The sequence below is a fragment of the Salmo salar genome, chromosome 13 (genome assembly GCF_965601325.2).
Source record: "Salmo salar chromosome 13, fSalSal1, whole genome shotgun sequence".
In the NCBI taxonomy this organism is placed as follows: Eukaryota; Metazoa; Chordata; class Actinopteri; order Salmoniformes; family Salmonidae; genus Salmo; species Salmo salar.
The window spans coordinates 29,621,159-29,641,255 of NC_138303.1; the positions used below are offsets into that span (position 1 = coordinate 29,621,159).

Genomic DNA, 20,097 nt, shown 5'->3' on the forward strand with positions numbered 1-20,097 from the left:
AAAGGAATGTTATGCAGTGGTTTAAAAGTACTCCTTAAGTCTTTTTTGGGGGTATCTCTACTTTACTATTTATATTTTTTACAACTTTTACTTCACTACATTCCTAAAGAAAATAATGTACTTTTTACTCCATACATTTTCCCTGACACCCAAAGTACTCATTACATTTTGAACCCTTAGTAGGACAGGAAAATGGTCCAATTCATGCACTTATCAAGAGAACATACCTGGTCTTCCTACTGCCTCTGATCTGACGGACTCACTAAACACAAACGCTTAATTTGTAAATTATGTCTGAGTGTTGGAGTGTGCCCCTGGCTATCTGTAAAAAAAATGTACAAGAAAATTGCGGCATCTGATTTTTCTTTATATAAGCAATTTGAAATGATTTATACTTTTACTTTTGATACTTAAGTATATTTAAAACCAAATACTTTTAGACTTTTACTCAAGTAGTATTTTACTGGGTGACGTTCACTTTTACTTGAGTAATTTTCTATTAAGGTATCTTTACTTTTACTCAAGTATGACATTTGGGTACTTTTTCCACCACTGATGTTATGATGAAACCATTGCGTCTGGGTAGATCTGTCCTCACGATCTATCCACATCAAGGCCAGTGTGTTAGCGTCTTGTGTGTGTGTGTAAACACTCCCTTGTGTACAGTATCTTTCTGTCACATCTGCTCCTGCCACGTCCTGTAGTGCTCATCCGGTGTCTCCTTGACCTGCCGCCACTCCCCCAGTGCTCTCTCCCTCTCCCTCTCTCTCTGTGTGTTATTGTGTGGGCGGAGACAGGTGTGCTGGAGTCAGAGCAGATCCCCACCAGCTGCAACCTGTTCCATAATCAAGACCTCTACAAATACTCAGTCCTGCTACTTCCACACTGCCAGATTGTAATCTCTGCTCAGTCAGTTCATGTTTCTAGCCGTTTGTTCGTGCTGTGCCTGTTTTCCTTGCCTGACGCTGTTTTCCTCTCCGCTACAGTTCTGACCACTCTGACTCTGGTCCCTGTCTCCAGTCCGACTTCTCATCAGTCCTGCTACTCTGTTCTGGATTCCCCACTCTACGCTCCCTTGGATTCCCCTCCGGACCTACTTACCCTGTCCCCACACCTCTTGCTCCAGCCTCCAAACCTAGTTTCCAGCAACCCGCCCGAGCTTCCCCTGGCCTGCATTCAATCTTCCCCCTGGGTTTCAATAAATACCTTGGTTACCTCATCCCAGTCTCCTCGTCTGAGTCTGCTCTTGGGTTCACCTGTTCCGCTCTGTGTGACACTTTCTCTGTGTGTATGCGTCTTGTACAGTGCATGTACTATGTCTGCTAGAACTATGACTGTGAATGTCAGTGGTGTAGATTTGGCCCTGAGGGGCCACTGTAGCTGTGCTGAGACCAGAGTTATAAGGTTGCTGTTTGTCCCTGTCTGCCTGCATACCATGGGACGCCTGCCTGATCGAGTGACGCCTTAATGCAAGGTCGCCGTCGACGTGCCCAGCTCTGCCGGTATCAGTGTCACAGAGGATGCGTCTCAAATGGCACCCTAATAGGGAATAGGGTGCCATTTGAGATGCAGTCACAATGATTTTACTGAGCAGACTACACCATCTCGCAACGCCCTGTCTGACCTCTCAATGGATTAAACAACCCCACTACACAGCAACACTCAACGGGCATGCTTTGAATGGGTAATATTGTACAACGGAGCTTGAAGATGCTGAACTGTAAGGATACGTTAGAGTTAAAGTTAGGGGTCGCAAACCCCTAGTTTTCCCCTTTTTTATACCGTTGTCTACTGTAGTTTATGAAAATAGGTGTCAAGACAACCTGAATTTGTTTAATATCCTACAGTGGATATTCAGGGCTACAGACTGAGGAAAATATAGTACTTAGTCCTAGTCATGACAGTGAAGACCCAGCTCCACAATGAAGACCCAGCTCCACAGTGAAGACCCAGCTCCACAGTGAAGACCCAGCTCCACAGTGAAGAACCAGCTCCACAGTGAAGACCCAGCTCCACAGTGAAGACCCAGCTATACAGTATGACAGCATAATGCACAGCTAGCTACAACTAGTGCTTTCCTTTCACACATCGGCTTTAATTGGTGAACCCTGAATCTAACCTCCTGTATTAGCCAGCTGAAGTGAGAAGGAGGCTAGCAAGGTCAGACTCATTTACTTCTTGTGCAACACTGATAAATGACCCCTGGGAAATGAACGCTGGAGCAGTGTGTTTTTCAAGTCGTCTTTGCTGCTTATGAGACCTGTGCGTTATTGTAGCAAGGTGCGGCATTAGCGTCCGTCGGGATGTCTACGAGTCTATATGGTCGTATTCTGCTCCTCGACAGTTTCACAAAGAGCTGCTCTGCCCACGCTCAGACCCACCCGGGTAATGGGTGAAACATAACAGGCTCACAGGGCTGACGCACCCTAAGCCTCTCTCTGCTTCTCTGGTTCTCCTGCTGCCGCAGATAAGAGAGAGAGCTCAGAAATGGCTGTGAGTCTTTCTGACAGCCCTGGCTCTCTTTCATGCTCTTTTCTTCAAGCAGTTTGGGTGAATCAGTGAAATGGCATTAAAGTTGAGTCACCATCCTCCCCCTTCCACTCTCCCTCTCTCCACACCCCCTTACCTGAGCGGGCATAACCACTTGGCAGCAGTTTGGGCGGCAGTCTCCTTTGTGAGCTGCTTTAACTTGATGTGCTCCTCTGCATGTGTAATAACACGCCCACTCCTGGTAATAAGCTGAATAAACCCAGGTGTTCTTTTGATGAGATCCCATGTGTACCACATTAGTGTCCTACTTCTTCTACAGCATCTGGAGAGAGAGAGAGGGCCAGACAATCCCTATAGGGGAGCCTATCCCTGAAGAAAAATGTATTTGTAACAGAAAACAAAACCGTTCAAAACAGCTAGGGCTTGTGTGTGTTTGTGTGTGTGTGTGTTTGCACTGTGTGCGTACATCATTTTGTTGTGAGTTTTTCTGTGTTCAATACTGTTAGGAACTGTATTTGAAACTATAACACAAAGAAAACAAGGAAGAGAAAGGAGTCGACTGTTACAAGGTGAAAACAGTTTTAAGGCTTCTCTTATATAGACTGCTACTTCTCCAATAGGTTATGTTGTAGATAGATTGTCACAGCAGTCTGAACAAATACGACCCCCTTCAGTGCCTTTCTGTAAATTCATATTTTATTTTCCTGTGAACCTTTCTATTGGAAGACATGTTTGAAGGGCCACATAACAATCAGTAGCTGGGCAAGAGTCTTTCTGCATTGGGTGAAAATAAGACACGGTTCACCGTTTACATTTTTGCTCAGGGACCTGTGGGAGTGTACAACTCAGCATGCCATTGTAGATAACTGAATAAAAAATATATATTTATTTTAACCAAAAACTACAGTAAGCACAGCTCTCCTTAATTAAAAGTGGCATTAACGTATTTACTATTTTTGAATTCATCAGAATTAGAGCACTGCACGGGCATGAATTTTAAGCCCTACCCTACACAGTCCCGATTTGTTTCTGACAAATGTAAAGCCCGGCTCTGCCTGAAACCCAGAATCAGAAATAACTCCTTCAGTTAGTAAATCCATTAGCTGCTCCTCTCTGTCTGTCACTCACTCAAATAAGACACATGAGAGAGCAGTCAGATATGACTGTACAGTCGTGGCCAAAAGTTTTGAGAATGACACAAATATTAATTTTTACAAAGTCTGCTGCCTCAGTTTGTATGGCAATTTGCATATACTCCAGAATGTTATGAAGAGTTATCAGATGAATTGCAATTAATTGCAAAGTCCCTCTTTGCCATGCAAATTAACTGAATCCCCCAAAAACATTTCCAAGGCATTTCAGCCCTGCCACAAAAGGACCAGCTGACATCATGTCAGTGATTCTCTCGTTAACACAGGTGTGAGTGTTGATGAGGACAAGGCTGGAGATCACTCTGTCATGCTGATTGAGTTCGAATAACAGACTGGAAGCTTCAAAAGGAGGGTGGGGCTTAGAATTATTGTTCTTCCTCTGTCAACCATGGTTACCTGCAAGGAAACACGTGCCGTCATCATAGCTTTGCACAAAAAGGTCTTCACAGGCAAGGATATTGCTGCCTGTAAGATTGCACCTAAATCAACCATTTATCGGATCATCAAGAACTTCAAGGAGAGCAGTTCAATTGTTGTGAAGAAGGCTTCAGGGCGCCAAAGAAAGTCCAGCAAGCGCCAGGACCATCTCCTAAAGTTGATTCAGCTGTGGGATCGGGGCACCACCAGTACAGAGCTTGCTCAGGAATGGCAGCAGGCAGGTGTGAGTGCATCTGCACGCACAGTGAGGCAAAGACTTTTGGAGGATGGCCTGGTGTTAACTTCTTGCATCTAGGTGTTCTGCTAGCGGAACCCCGTTCCGCCAGCGGGACTCCTAGCCAACAGCCAATGGAACAGCAGGGCGCGAAATTCAAAACATCAAAAATCGAATAATGTCAATTTCTCAAACATATGACTATTTTACACCATTTTAAAGATACATTTCTCCTGAATCCAACCACGTTGTCCGATTTCAAAAAGGCTTTACAGCGAAAGCAAAACATTAGATTATGTTAGGACACCACCTAAACAAGAAAAGCCACACAGCCATTTTTCTAGCAAGGAGATGTGTCACAAAAACCCCAAATCCAGCTAAAATGAAGCACTAACCTTTGACGATCTTCATCAGATGACACTCCTAGGACATCATGTTACACAATACATGTATGTTTTGTTCGATCAAGTTCATATGTATATCCAAAAACAGCTTTTTACATTGGCGCGTGATGTTCAGAACATGATTTGCCTCCAAAACTTCCGGTGAATGTGCACATTCATTTACAGAAAAACTCATCATAAACGTTGACAAAATATATAACAATTATTTAAAGAATTAAAGATATACTACCTCTTAATGCAACCACTGTGTCAGATTTCACAATAACTTTACGGAGAAAGCACATTGTTCAATATTCTGAGTACAGAGCTTCGCCATCAATGCAAGCAATACAGTTAGCCGTCAAGCCATGGCATCGTCAAAACTCAAAAATACTGTTATAAAAATGTTCTTACCTTTGCTGATCTTCGGCGGAATGCACTCGGAAGGACTCCCACTTCCACAAGAAATGTTGATTTGTTTGATAAAGTCCATAATTTATGTCCAAATACCTCCGTTTTGTTGGCATGTCCAGAACACTATTCCAAAGGCACGAGACGGGGGCGCAAATCAATAGACGAAAAGCTCAAAAGTTCCATTACCGTTTGTAGAAACATGTCAAACGCTGTTTACAATCAGAACTTAGGGTGTTTTTAACATAAACAATCGATCATTTTCCAACCGGACAATAGCATATTCATTACAGAAGAAAAATAAAAAATGCTATCCATGTGTGAATGCGCATGAAGTAACTACATGACCTCAGACAGTCCACTGCTTGAACCGGCTGTTATTCGGTCAAAATTCACCATAGAAGACTCAAACAACTTTGTAAAGACTGTTGACATCTAGTGGAAGCCTTAGGGAAGTGCAAGTTGACCCCACAGGCACTGTAGTTTCAATAGAAAATGGTCTGAAAGACTACAAGTCTCAGACTTCCCACTTCCTGGTTGGATTTTTCTCAGGTTTTTGCCTGCCATATGCGTTCTGTTATACTCACAGAGATCATTCAAACAGTTTTAGAAACTTCAGAGTGTTTTCTATCAGGATCTACTAATAATATGCAAATATTTGACTCTGGGCCCGAGTAGTAGGCCGTTTAATTTGGGTACATTTTTCATCCGGCCGTGAAAATACTGCCCCCTATAGCGAAGAGGTTTTAAGAAGGGCAGCAAAGAAGCCACTTCTCTCCAGGAAAAACATCAGGGACAGACTGATATTCTGTAACAGGTACAGGGATTGGACTGCTGAGGACTGGGGTAAAGTCATTTTCTCTGATGAATCCCCTTTCCGATTGTTTGGGGCATCCGGAAAAAAGCTTGTCCGGAGAAGACAAGGTGAGCGCTACCATCAGTCCTGTGTCATGCCAACAGTAAAGCATCCTGAGACCATTCATGTGTGGGGTTGCTTCTCAGCCAAGGGAGTGGGCTCACTCACAATTTTGCCTAAGAACACAGCCATGAAAAAAGAATGGTACCAACACATCCTCCGAGAGCAACTTCTCTCAGCCATCCAGGAACAGTTTGGTGACGAACAATTCCTTTTCCTGCATGATGGATCACCTTGCCATAAGGCAAAAGTGATAAGTAAGTGGCTTGGGGAATAAAACATCAATATTTTGGGTCCATGGGCAGGAAACTCCCCAGACCTTAATCCCATTGAGAACTTGTGGTCAATCCTCAAGAGGCGGGTGGACAAACACAAACCCACAAATTCTGACAAACTCCAAGCATTGATTATGCAAGAATGGGCTGCCATCAGTCAGGATGTGGCCCAGAAGTTCATTGACAGCATGCCAGGGCGGATTGCAGAGGTCTTGAAAAAGAAGGGTCAGCACTGCAAATATTGACTCTTTGCATCAACTTCATGTAATTGTCAATAAAAGCCTTTGACACTTATGAAATGCTTGTAATTATACTTCAGTATTCCATAGTAACATCTGACAAAAATACCTAAAGACACTGAAGCAGCAAACTTTGTGGAAATTAATATTTGTCATTCTCAAAACTTTTGGCCACGACTGTACTGAGCAGCAGAGCACGCACAATTGGCTCAGCTTCAACATTTTAATGATCAGTTTAGTGATACCCGAGCTCTGCCCGTACCCTAGTTATTGATGAAAAAACAGGCCCTACCTGGCCTTAACCCAGGGGTTTTCAAACGTTTTTGGCCCACAACCACATTTGACATCTGAAGATTTTGGCAACCACACCCATGTGAAAAAAATTATGTAATTAACAGCCGGTGTTTACTTTTTTATTTGGGGCTATGGCAGTCAATTTAAAAACGTTCTAACAGTATTTCTGATTGTCTTCTCAACTCACCATCACATACTTTCAATGTGGGGCAGTCAATAGCAAATTAGTCTGACATAATGTCTCTTAACTCACCACCACTAATGAGATGGGTGTGCTTGATGCATGTCGCGTCAGAGTTTCTTAACAGTCGGGGCGCTTGGTCGACAGTGCGCACCTCATCTCTGCTGTCACATCCAATCTGGATCAATACTTGGTTTTAATGCAGACGAGAGCACTGAATCCAGATATGAGCTGGCGAAGGGTAGCCTACCATGAGCTTTCAGACGACTGAGAACTCAGAAAAATAAGAGGTCAAATCATGACGTTAGTGATATTCAGGTCGCATATTCTGAGGTCTAGAAAGAGGCCCGAGTTCCCGAGTTGGAATTCCAAGTTGGATAGCCGTTCAAATCCATTTTTCCCAGTTGGAGCTCGTTTCTTCCCGAGTTCCCAGTTGTCTTGAATGCACTGAAGTCGGAGATTTCAGAGTTCCCAGTTGTTTTGAATGCGGCATACATTTACATTACCAGCATGTCAACTGAGCCAGGATCACAGTTAAATGGATTGGGAAGTAAGTCCTTCCCAAAGTGCTCTTCCAAGCGTTGGAGGGGAGCAGTCATCCCTCGCAGTGGTGTAAAGTACTTAAGTAAAAATACTTGAAAGTCCTACTTAAGTAGTTTTTTGGGGTATCTGTACTTTACTATTTATATTTTTGGCAACTATCACTTTTACTTCACTACATTCCTAAAGAAAATGATGTACTTTCTCAGCGTTCTGTGCTCAGCTCTTTTGTCGCCAGTTGCTCTTGGTGTATCATACATATGGCAGAGGGAGACATATTCATATCAAGAGTGCAGAGGTCTGCCCTCCGTCCCGACAGAGGAAGAGCTGCATCTGTGCAAAAGCCCACCATTCGATTGCATATGGAATCTGTTTTTTGTCAAAATAGCCACGCAGCACACTGTACATCCCATATGCCGTTTCATGCTCGGGATTATTGAGACAGAACAATATGTCCTCGTAACTACCATCCCCGACAAAAGTCAATGCATAGGCATCTCGGTCCTCACAGCTAACGTACAATTGAAGAGCATAAGCAGTTTTTTTTGTTGAGTCGTTTAGTCAGTTTCCTATTGATTACTAGCAATAGAATCAATTATTTGTTTAACAGTGTTATCAGACAAAGGTATTGATGTGAGTTTCTGTGCCTGTGCCTCTGCCTCCCCACACATTGTTTTCACCATATCAACTGCAGCCGGTAATATCAAAGTCTGCAATAGTGTGTGGTTTCATAGCGTAGCGAGCCAAGCCATTCACTGTGGGAATGATTCAAGTGCAACGGTCAAGTGCGGCCTTTTCCCATGATCTATGGGCGCTCTCTTGTTTAATTTTATCGTTTACATCTCGAGACAACTCTGATATAAAGTGTTTTTTCTCAAAGTTGCTGGGATGTCACGTGTCCTACTTATATCAGTACACGCGTAACAACCTAAGCATTATGAAACTTCTGATAGATCAAATAAACCTCACGTAGCAAATAAGCCATTCCATTTTTTGTTGACCAAATTTGACACTCATTGATTTCTAAACAATAACTCCTTGCTTGGTGCACGAACGAAACAGCGCCACCTGCTGGAGAAGACATATATTTGGCCTAGTTATCCCTCTCGCATAGTCTCTTCCTCTCTGCTGAATTGGCTCATGGGGCTGAAATAGACAGCTCAGTGGTACTGAAATGGCTCATGTGGATGAAATGGACAGCTATGTGGTGCTGAAATGTCTCAAGCCCTGTACAAGCTGCCTGACAGCCTGCAACATTTTTGTAAATAATGCACTTTAGCCTGCTTTCTATGTGTGGAACCCCTCATTATAGCACTTTGGTCCATCCGCCTGCTTGGTTTGAAGCTGATGTGGCCGTTAGAGTTTTTTACCTAGGTAAGGTAGACCTGGGTAGGGGAGACATTTAACATCATTAGACCAGATGAGATTGCATTAAGTGCACGCTCCTATGCACGAACATAGGCAGGCATGCAGGGAAGCAAGCAGGCATTCACCCATGCAGTCCCGCACGCACACCCATACACACTAAGGCTTCCATATGCCCTCTCTATGTAATGATCACTGGGTGAAGTCTGGCTCGCAGGGCTCTAAGTAGATGTGAATTTGGAGACAGTAACTCCAGAGCAAAGGCGTGGGGGTGGATGAGAGCCATTTGGTGACATTCACATGTAGCTGAAAGCAAATGTCTCATACCGACTTGGGCTGTCGCAAAATATGCCTGTCTGTCCTTACAACAAATACTTGTGTCCAAACTCACATGACACAACTGAATCAAATGATTGGCCGGAACTACTGTGGATCTCTTTGATCCATTCCACATTTACGCTGTTCCCAGATCAGATCTGTTTTTCAGTGTCTTGTTTCAGTCTTAGCTGGAAGTGGGGGAAGTGTGTTGATGTAGTTCTGTGATTCCTTTCCTGCTTACTTTTTGTAGCCTCTTGTTGATGCCTTTGTGTGTCCTATGGTTATGTCATATCCTTTGGCAATTCATTGTGAATTTATAAATAATGACTGTTTTTGACTCTCTCTTCTAGCAGTTTTTAGGAGGTAGAGTAAAATGCAAAGATTTAGTGATACTGACCAAACCCCCAAATGAATAGATAATACATGGCTACATAAAAATTCCCTCATAGGGACTAGCTGCCTGATAAAGTTACCTGTCTTGTTCACTGTCTGTATCAGAGCTGTTAACCTGGTATGTGAGGCTCCATGCTTTGCCCCAAGTCTCTCTGCCAAATGTTCCCTGCTAATGTCAACTTGTTTAATGTCCCATGTTCTCTCTACACAGCCATAAGGATGGTTGTAGGAATCCTGCTGAACGGGAACACTTTCAGAGGCTATGTAAGGCTTCTGTAGATTTAGGTATATACACTATAGATATAGACTAGATATAGACTAAACTATGTCTCCTGAATAGATAGAACTTCATAGTCATACTACCGTATATAGATCTAGTATAGTTACCCATAACACCTATGGAACTTATTTGTCATGTTGGCATCTTTAGCTTTGTACAAAACTCTAGGTCCCGTCTAAACAGAAGGGATGTTCTATTTGAAGTTAATTTGATTCCTGTTTTTTTCCCCCATTTTCAGGGTTCCTATAGGGAGTCCTAAACCTGGGATGCAGCTTGGCTATGGAGGGGTGGCTGGAGGAATGGGTGGAGGAGGAGGTCAGAGACTGGCCAACCAAGAGAGCCACAGGCCGATGCAGCAGTCTAGCTCAGGCCCCGACCATGGCTCTGGCCCAGGCCATGGCCCGGGTCAGGGCCATGGGCCAGGGATGGGTGCTGGGATGGGTGGCGGTCAGGGTCAGCATGGCCAGAGCCCCGGTCAGCCTGGTCAGCACGCCTCCAGACGGAACCTCCAGGTGGACTTCAGCAGCTCGGGAGGCCGGACGGGTCGCTCCTCCTCAGCGTCTCCGGACCGGGGGATCACCCCCACCTCGCCCTACTCGGTGCCTCAGATCGCCCCCATGCCCGTCAGCAAGCTGTGCCCCCTCTGCTCCACCACAGAGCTGACCCACCCGCCGGCCCTGCCAAACTACAACACCTGCACGCAGTGCCGCTCCACCGTCTGCAACCAGTGTGGCTTCAACCCCAACCCCCATCTCACAGAAGTAAGTAAAAAACCTGTTAACATGCTGACTCTATTACTATATCTAGGATCAGTTATCTATACCTTAATACTTAGGGAATTAAACCAGTCTACTAAACAGTTCAGCTCTTAAGGGGCATCTTACCCCATCATGTTAAGTCACAAAATTAGGCACATCCTCATATATCTAGACTCCTGTCTCTCTCATGCAGGCATGCACAGTCATTTTGACTTCTCCAATCTCTAAGTCCCAGACATAGAAAAGGCCCTTCCTTAATGAGTATGAAGGTTCTGTCCTCCGTCAGTGACCTCTGACCTCTCTCTCAGAGGGAGCCCAGCAGAGCCTGCTGTCAGTAGTGTGTCTCGCCTGGCCGTCTTAGCGTCTCCGTCGGTCTCGCTCCCTGGCTCGTCAGCCTCTGTTTTGACAGCAGCCATTGACAGGAGAGTAACGGCGGGGCTGTCTCTCTGTCCTTCCCCTGAACATGTGGGCGGCACCAGGCAGGTGGGTTTCAGAGAGAGGAAGTGAGGGAGGAGGCACCGTGGCGTATTGTTTGCCCCGAGGATGCGGGTGAAGCGGTATTCTCTCCGGAGCGGTGAGAGCCTCCGAGGCACGGTGCCAATGCCACTGTAGTGTTGAGATGAGTTCTGGTCCCAACTGCCATCATGTTTTATAGTGAGGGACATTTATATGCATTATATTCTGAGAGCAGAACCAGGAGAAAGAGAATGTGGGGAAATGATGAAGAGAGAGTGGGAAGTGGAGTGTTAGAGAAACTGGGCCAAGAGCGAGAGATGGGAGGGAGAGAGAAATAGAGAGAGGGGAGGGAAGTAGAGAGAGAAGGGGGAGAGCAAAGACAGCTAAGCGTATACAATTTGAAGAGAGTGTCTGTTCATGTATAAACTGATGATGGAATATGTACGTGCATGTTTACACTGTTAGTGATATGTACTATACAATATGCAGGCCATATTTTGTGATAAAGTGTGTGTTTGTGTATTTGTGTATTTGTGATAAAGTGTGTGTTTGTGTATTTGTGATAAAGTGTGTGTTTGTGTATTTGTGATAAAGTGTGCGTGTGTGGGGGCTTGGTAAATGGCAGTAATTCCTCTGGAAGCGATGGCAAAATCTCCATTAGTCTACTGAGGCAGGGTGGAGGGTGTAGTGCAGAGGGTGGAGGGTGTAGGGCAGAGGGTGGAGGGTGTAGGGCAGAGGGTGGAGGGTGTAGGGCAGAGGGTGGAGGGTGAAGGGCAGAGGGTGGAGGGTGTAGTGCAGAGGGTGGAGGGTGTAGGATGAATGCCCGGAGGTGCAGTTAGGTGTAATGTGAAGAAGGGGCAGCAGAACAGAGGATGCAGAGAAAACATTCACCCCTCAGTGCTGATGAGGAGGGAGGAAGAGAAAGGGAACATGAAAAAGAGAGAATAGAGAAGAGGAGGATGGAAAAGTGGATGAATAAGAGGAGGAGGGAATGAAGAGAGAGACTGTAGAGGAAAAGGAGGAGGAGGTAGAGGAAGGAGTGAGGTGGGAAACGAGAAGTTGAGCAGGATTTAAAACTAGGGGGATTAGAAAGAGGTAAGAGGAGAGGGAGGTGTACGGGGAAGAGAGGGAGGTGTACGGGGAAGAGAGGGAGGTGTACGGGGAAGAGAGGGAGGTGTATGGGGAAGAGAGGAAGGTGTACAGGGGAGAGAGGAAGGTGTACAGGGGAGAAAGGAAAGAGAGGGAGGTGTACAGGGGAGAGAGGAAGGTGTACAGGGGAGAAAGGAAAGAGAGGGAGGTGTACGGGGAAGAGAGGGAGGTGTACAGGGGAGAGAGGGAGGTGTACAGGGGAGAGAGGGAGGTGTACAGGGGAGAGAGGGAGGTGTACAGGGGAGAAAGGAAAGAGAGGGAGGTGTACGGGGAAGGGAGGGAGGTGTACAGGGGAGAGAGGGAGGTGTACAGGGGAGAAAGGAAAGAGAGGGAGGTGTACGGGGAAGGGAGGGAGGTGTACAGGGGAGAGAGGGAGGTGTACAGGGGAGAAAGGAAAGAGAGGGAGGTGTACGGGGAAGAGAGGGAGGTGTACAGGGGAGAGAGGGAGGTGTACAGGGGAGAGAGGGAGGTGTACAGGGGAGAGAGGGAGGTGTACAGGGGAGAAAGGAAAGAGAGGGAGGTGTACGGGGAAGGGAGGGAGGTGTACAGGGGAGAGAGGGAGGTGTACAGGGGAGAAAGGAAAGAGAGGGAGGTGTACGGGGAAGGGAGGGAGGTGTACAGGGGAGAGAGGGAGGTGTACAGGGGAGAAAGGAAAGAGAGGGAGGTGTACAGGGGAGAGAGGGAGATGTACAGGGGAGAGAGGGAAGAGAGGCAGGTAACAGGGGAGAGAGGGAGGTATACAGGGGAGAGAGGGAAGAGAGGTAGGTGTACAGGGGAGAGAGGGAAGAGAAGGAGGTGTACAGGGGAGAGAGGGAGGTGTACAGGGGAGAGAGGGAGGTGTACAGGGGAGAGAGGGAAGAGAGGGAGGTGTACAGGGAAGAGAGAGAGGTGTACAGGGGAGAGAGGGAAGAGAAGGAGGTGTACAGGGAAGAGAGGGAGGTGTACAGGGGAGAGAGGGAGGTGTACAGGGGAGAGAGGGAAGAGAGGGAGGTGTTTATTTATTTTATTTCACCTTTATTTAACCAGGTAGGCCAGTTGAGAACAAGTTCTCATTTACAACTGCGACCTGGCCAAGATAAAGCAAAGCAGTGTGACACAAACAACAACACAGAGTTACACATGAGATAAAGAAATGCACAGTCAATAACACAATAGAAAAAAATATAGAAAAAAAAATATATATTTACGGGGAGAGAGGGAAGAGAGGGAGGTGTACGGGGAAGCGTACGGGGAAGCGGAAAAAACTAGATGTTGAGTCTTTGAGCAAATAGAAGTCAATCACTATAACCTTTAATCAACCCTTCTGCCAGTGTTCACCCTGTATGGATATAGGAGACACAGCTGACATTCATACATCTGCTTCTAACAGCTATTAAAACCGCTAAGTAAGTCTTTGGCCTGCAGTACAGATAGAGGGGAGCAATACGAGGCTGGCTGCCTCCCAAATTACACTCTTATATAGTAGTCTCCCCTGTAACTGTTCCCCAGGTCGTTTCTGTAAATGAGAATGTGTTCTCAGTCAGCTTACCTGATTAAATAAGGGTAAAATAAAAGATTTAAATACCAGAACCCACACACCCTATAAGTGTACTTTATAGGCAACAGGGTGACATTTGGAAAACAACCAGTCTTCTTGAACCAGTCAAATTGCAGGAAATGAAAGACTCTTACCAGAGCTTCCCCCTCACCAATCATGTGAGTATAAACACTGTAAACATCACCATACACCACCATATTGTGGAAGCCATTTACCACCCTCTGACTCACTCTGTGGTCTTGGCATGGCCGGCACCTCTCACCTCTCAAATGTTCACCCATTACCTTCTCTTCTCTCTGGGTCGGTTCACTTCAAGACATTTGGTGCATTCATAAATTCACTCTGGAGTGCCAGAGAGCGCTCAGAGTGCACTCTGGGCGTTCATAAATTCAGAGCGTTTCACTCTCGGAGAGTTCAGAGTGCACACTTGTTTTTTTTTTTTTACTGACACCGGTCATATTGAGCGTTTGTGAATTCATCCATTATTCTGCTCTCTGGGACACTCAGACGAGAGTGCTCTGAAATCAGAGTAGATAGACAGAGCACATTTACGAATGCACCCATTGTAAGCAACATCAGGCAAATTCTAAATGGACATAAAATACTGGTCAAAAGTTTTAGAACACCTACTCATTCAAGGGTTTTTCTTTATTTTTACCATTTTCTACATAATAGTGAAGACATCAAAACTATGAAATAACACACATGGAATCATGTAGTAACCAAAAAATTGTTAAACAAATCAAAATATATTTTATATTTGAGATTCTTCAAAATAGACACCCTTTCCCTTGATGACAGCTTTGCACACTCTTGGCATTCTTTCAATCAGCTTCATGAGGTAGTCACCTGGAATGCATTTCAATTAACAGGTGTGCCTTGTTAAAAGTTAATTTGTGGAATTTCTTTCCTTCTTTATGCGTTTGAGACAATCAGTTGTGTTGTGACAAGGTGGGGGGGATATACAGATGATAGCCCTATTTGGTAAAAGACTAGGTCCATATTATGGCAAGAACTGTTGAAATAAGCAAAGAGAAATGACAGTCTATCATTACTCTAAGACATGAAGGTCTGTCAATACAGAATATCTCAAGAACTTTGAAGGTTTCTTCAAGTATAGTCGCAAAACCATCAAGCGCTATGATGAAACTGGCTCTCGTGAGGACCACCATGGGAATGGAAGACCCAGAGTTACCTCTGCTGCAGAGGATAAGTTCATTAGAGTTACCAGCCTCAGAAATTGCAGCCCAAATAAGTGCTTCACAGAGTTCAAGTAACAGACACATCTCAACATCAACTGTTCAGAGGAGACTGCATGAATCAGGCCTTCATGGTCGAATTGCTGTAAATAAACCACTACTAAAGGTCACCAATTAGAAGAAGAGACTTGCTTGGGCCAAGAAACACGAGCAATGGACATTAGACCGGTGGAAATATGTCCTTTGGTCTAGAGTCCAAATGTTTTATTTTTGGTTCCAACCACTGTGTCTTTGTGAGATGCGGTGTGATTAAACGGATGATCTCCGCGTGTGTATTTCCCACATGAAGCATAGAGGAGGAGGTGTGGTGATTTATTTATAATTCAATGCACACTTAACCAGCATGGCTACCACAGCATTCTGCAGCGATACGCCATCCCATCTGGTTTGGGCTTAGTGAGACTGTCATTTGTTTTTCAACAGGACAATGACCCAACACACCTCCAGGCTGTGTAAGGGCTATTTGACCAAGAAGGAGTGTGATGGAGTGCTGCATCATATAACCTGGCCTCCACAATACCCCGACCTCAACTCAATTGAGATGGTTTGGGATGAGTTGGATCGCAGAGTGAAGGAAAAGCAGCCAACAAGTTCTCAACATATGTGGGTACTCCTTCAAGACTGTTGGAAAATAATTCCAGGTGAAGCTGGTTGAGAGAATGCCAAGAGTGTGCAAAGCTGTCATCAAGACAAAGGATGGCTACTTTGAAGAATGTCAAATATATTTTGATTTGTTTAACACTTTTTTGGTTACTACATGATTCCTTATGTGTTATTTAATAGTTTTGATGTCTTCACTATTATTGTACAATGTATAAAATCGTAAATGTAAAGAAAAACCCTTGAATGAGTAGGTTTTCTTAAACTTTTGACCGGTAGTGTACGTAATCTCCATACCCACATTGGGTACTGTTACTTTCAATAATAATGCTGCGTAATAATTTGATTATTTTACAATTATCGCTATTCTAATGGCACACACAACTCTGTACACCTGTGTGTATGTGCGTGTGTGTGTGTGCCAGCCTGCAGGCCCTATCACCAGGCTCCAGTGTGGTGGTGGCTGATAGGCTGCAGTAGACCCCAGGCTGAACAGACCCAAACCCTACAGCAGGGATGGGCAACTTTGATGGGGGTCGTGGCCACCAAAAATCTGAACTCATCATAGCTCGTCGGTCTGCGTACCCACATCCATACCCACAAATGCAGTCAGAGCACTAGCCTTTTGGGGGCCCTAAGTGAACTTTTGCTGTAATTCTACATATTTTGCCATGGGGAGGAGAGAAATGTTTACAGTTTTTAATATGATATCTGAGTGAGAGTGACTAGCGTCATTCATGTCTGTGTAGTTTTGGTAAGTAAAAAAGCTACTACTCTGTCTCTGTGCTCCCCTTGTGTGGCCCTTGTGTAATTCATGTCATTCTTGCTGTCTTTGTAATGAAATTTGGCTTTTAATGAATTGAAGGAATCACTGGGGCTTTTCTGTGACTAGGCAACAGATATTTCCATCTTCCTTCCTCTCCTCCACCAGATTTCTCCATCTAACCCCTGGCTTGTTCATTAACAGATCAAATCAATGGGACTTCTCAGCCTAATCTAATATACACTCAGCCTGATTGGGTTGTTATTTTATTTGGATCCACTAACATTTGTACGACTTAACATGCTGTTGACATAGCTTATAGAGTTTATGAGGCCAAAGATGCTTATTAGGCAGAGATTATGCTAGATCCACTACACAGGGTTTGACTTATTGTAATGAACAGTAACACATTGCATACGTTGTGAGGTTATTGTTTGTAGGGGTGCCAGGTAGGAGGTACCAGAGGAAATATTGCTTTCTCCTTTTTGTTTGGGAAGGAATGAGTCCCGTCTGGTCCATAAAAGTCAGTATGGACATACACTTTTCATAAACCCTTAAAACATTGGAAATAACTTCAAAACAACTGTTATTTTGCATGGGTTGTATTACCAACATAAATGATCACACACACATCATAATATAACAAACAATGAGCTCTGGTTCCTCAAGAAAAGTCCCGTACCTCGGGCCTAAAAGAGTCCAGCCCGGTAAAGGAGTTCAGTGAACTCAAGTGACCTTAGTCACGCAATATTTGTCCGTTCATAAAAGTGTAGCGTAAACCCAGTCTCAATCATACAATCACAATATCTAACTCTTTTACCACACAACCAGAAAGAGTATCACATCTCAGTAGTCTTCAACTACAACTGACCACAAATCAGCACGGTATAAATCACACTCCAACAAATGAAATACTGTATGCAAAACAGTTGTGGTCAGTCAGACAATCCAATCCTCCAGCGGAGAAAGGCCAGGACGAAACCGGAGAGACCAACTGATGTGTGTAGTCTAAAGGAAGAAATGAGTGGATCCGATCCTGGTTAAACTTGAGACCAGGCTGCAAAGCACACATTTAAATACAATTAAACAAACGGAGTAAAGAAGCTTCGGAATTGAGGGTTGAACACATCCTCATTCGCACCACCATCACAACCCCCTTTTGCTCAGCTGATGCTGGCTATTTAATTGGGAATTAACGGGGAAGCACCCTATTGGAAGGAGAAGCACAGACGGTTCAGACAAATTCAGGGCCGTCACAACATGTTCATCTGCACTCTTGGCTTTTGCAGTGTTTTTCGTATCTTCTTGATACTGTAATTTAGTGTGTTTAACAATGGCTCCTTGTTGCAGTGTTTACAAATGATTGAGCGACTTTACTTACAGGGAGTAAATCCAGAAATCTCAGTATATTCTCGCCAAAGGCTGTGCATATAGTGTGAAGGTGGATCGTATAAGACATATATACAGCCTCAACCTTCTCTACCTCAATGTACCTGGGTTTACCCCCTCCTTCCTTCAAATGAGCTTGGGTGCCAGTCTGTTTCTGCTCTCTTGCCAACTCGTTGGAATTGTCATGCCATTTGGTGTGACAATGAGTGACAAGGAGTTGGCAAAAGAGCACAAACAGATGTGGGACCAGGCTAAATCCAAATCACATTGAACCTCATAACCCCTTCACCAGTGATATCAAGGTAATGAAGCACCTGCCATATGGCTCCTCCCTCCTGCCTAATGTTTGTTGTTATTTGTGGCTGGGTGCTAAATTTAGACACAGCATGCACGCCATGCCGTTAATAGAGGTGTGTGTTCAGAGTCATTAGCTTCCACTAGAAGTCATCAGCTAGCTTCCCTCTGGCTCTGCTCTCTATCTCTCTCCTCTCTCTCGCTTTCTCTCTCTCTCACTCCTCCCTCCACTGAGCCTGTTGTACTTGCATGTCATGCAGCGAAGACAAGACACCACACCACCCCAGACCCCTTTTACTCATTTACACATAATCTTGCAGAGGTCTGGGACAGGAGCAGATAGGTTGTCAATCACAAAGCAGCAGAAATGATGTAGAGTCTGTGTTGTTGTTGTTTAGGAGAGAGGAGGGAGTACAGAGGAGCTGAAGGCCTTTGGATCCAAGCCAGTGTCAGGATAGATTTTCTTGTTGTAAAAGTTGCGACAGTTCGTTTCTGGTATCAGAACAAAATAGTCAGCACATAGTAACTTCTGATTTAGCTGTACTTTAATTAATGCAAACGTGTGGTTCGTATATACGGTCTCTCTGTGACACCTCGCAGGGCAGACAGAAGAAGAGGGCGTCACATTCTATTGTTCTCTCTTTTATACTCTGACAGAGATAGTTCCCGCTCAATGCTGGCCTGTCAGAGGGAGGAGGAGCGTGGTTTAAACTTGCTCCTCCTAACGTCGGCGTGTAGGCAGGTCCCAGCGTCGTGACGCACTTCCTGTTGCCGGTTGTAGTTCTTCTTGTCTTCAACAGTTGATTTACCCGTAGTTTATGTACTTAGCATAGCTTCCCCAGTATATTATATAAGTTATGCATACAAATAGCCAGTTCAACCCTAACATTGTATAGAGCCACAGTGAGGCCTAGTGCTGCTCTCTCTCTCCTTCTCGTCCTCTCTCTCTCTTTCATTTAGTCTCTCTCTCTCCTTCTCGCCCTCTCTCTCTCTTTCATTTAGTCTCTCTCTCTCCTTCTCACCCTCTCTCTCTCTTTCATTTAGTCTCTCTCTCTCTCCTTCTCGCCCTCTCGCTCTCTTTTTTCTCTCTCTCGCTTTCCCTCTCCCTCCCTCTGTCTCTCAGTGCCTGGGAAAATGTCAGTGTGTTTTTCCTGGTGGTGATGTCTTCATGTTTTATCTCAGTAGAAAGTACTGTAATAAGACCAATGGGTTCTTACTTATTTGTTTGGTGAATACATTAGCTCCAGCCGCTTATACACTGCTCAAAAAAATAAAGGGAACACTTAAACAACACAATGTAACTCCAAGTCAATCACACTTCTGTGAAATCAAACTGTCCACTTAGGAAGCAACACTGATTGACAATAAATTTCACATGCTGTTGTGCAAATGGAATAGACAACAGGTGGAAATTATAGGCAATTAGCAAGACACCCCCAATAAATAGTGGTTCTGCAGGTGGGGACCACAGACCACTTCTCAGTTCCTATGCTTCCTGGCTGATGTTTTGGTCACTTTTGAATGCTGGCGGTGCTTTCACTCTAGTGGTAGCATGAGACGGAGTCTACAACCTACACAAGTGGCTCATGTAGTGCAGCTCATCCAGGATGGCACATCAATGCGAGCTGTGGCAAGAAGGTTTGCTGTGTCTGTCAGCGTAGTGTCCAGAGCATGGAGGCGCTCCCAGGAGACAGGCCAGTACATCTGGAGACGTGGAGGAGGCCGTAGGAGGGCAACAACCCAGCAGCAGGACCGCTACCTCCGCCTTTGTGCAAGGAGGAGCAGGAGAAGCACTGCCAGAGCCCTTCAAAATGACCTCCAGCAGGCCACAAATGTGCATGTGTCTGCTCAAACGGTCAGAAACAGACTCCATGAGGGTGGTATGAGGGCCCGATGTCCACAGGTGGGGGTTGTGCTTACAGCCCAACACCGTGCAGGACGTTTGGCATTTGCCAGAGAACACCAAGATTGGCAAATTCGCCACTGGCGCCCTGTGCTCTTCAC

General features: G+C 45.0%; 1 protein-coding gene across 2 annotated transcripts in view; it reads left to right on the top strand.

The window, feature by feature from the left end:
• LOC106566792 (protein bassoon) overlaps positions 1 to 20,097 on the top strand; it is a 175,297-nt gene that overhangs the window by 37,553 nt on the left and 117,647 nt on the right. For both annotated transcript variants that reach the window (XM_014135183.3, XM_014135185.3), the window contains exon 2: positions 10,127 to 10,649. In XM_014135183.3, coding sequence (XP_013990658.3) covers positions 10,127 to 10,649 — 523 coding nt within the window. The remainder of the gene's footprint in view (positions 1 to 10,126; positions 10,650 to 20,097) is intronic.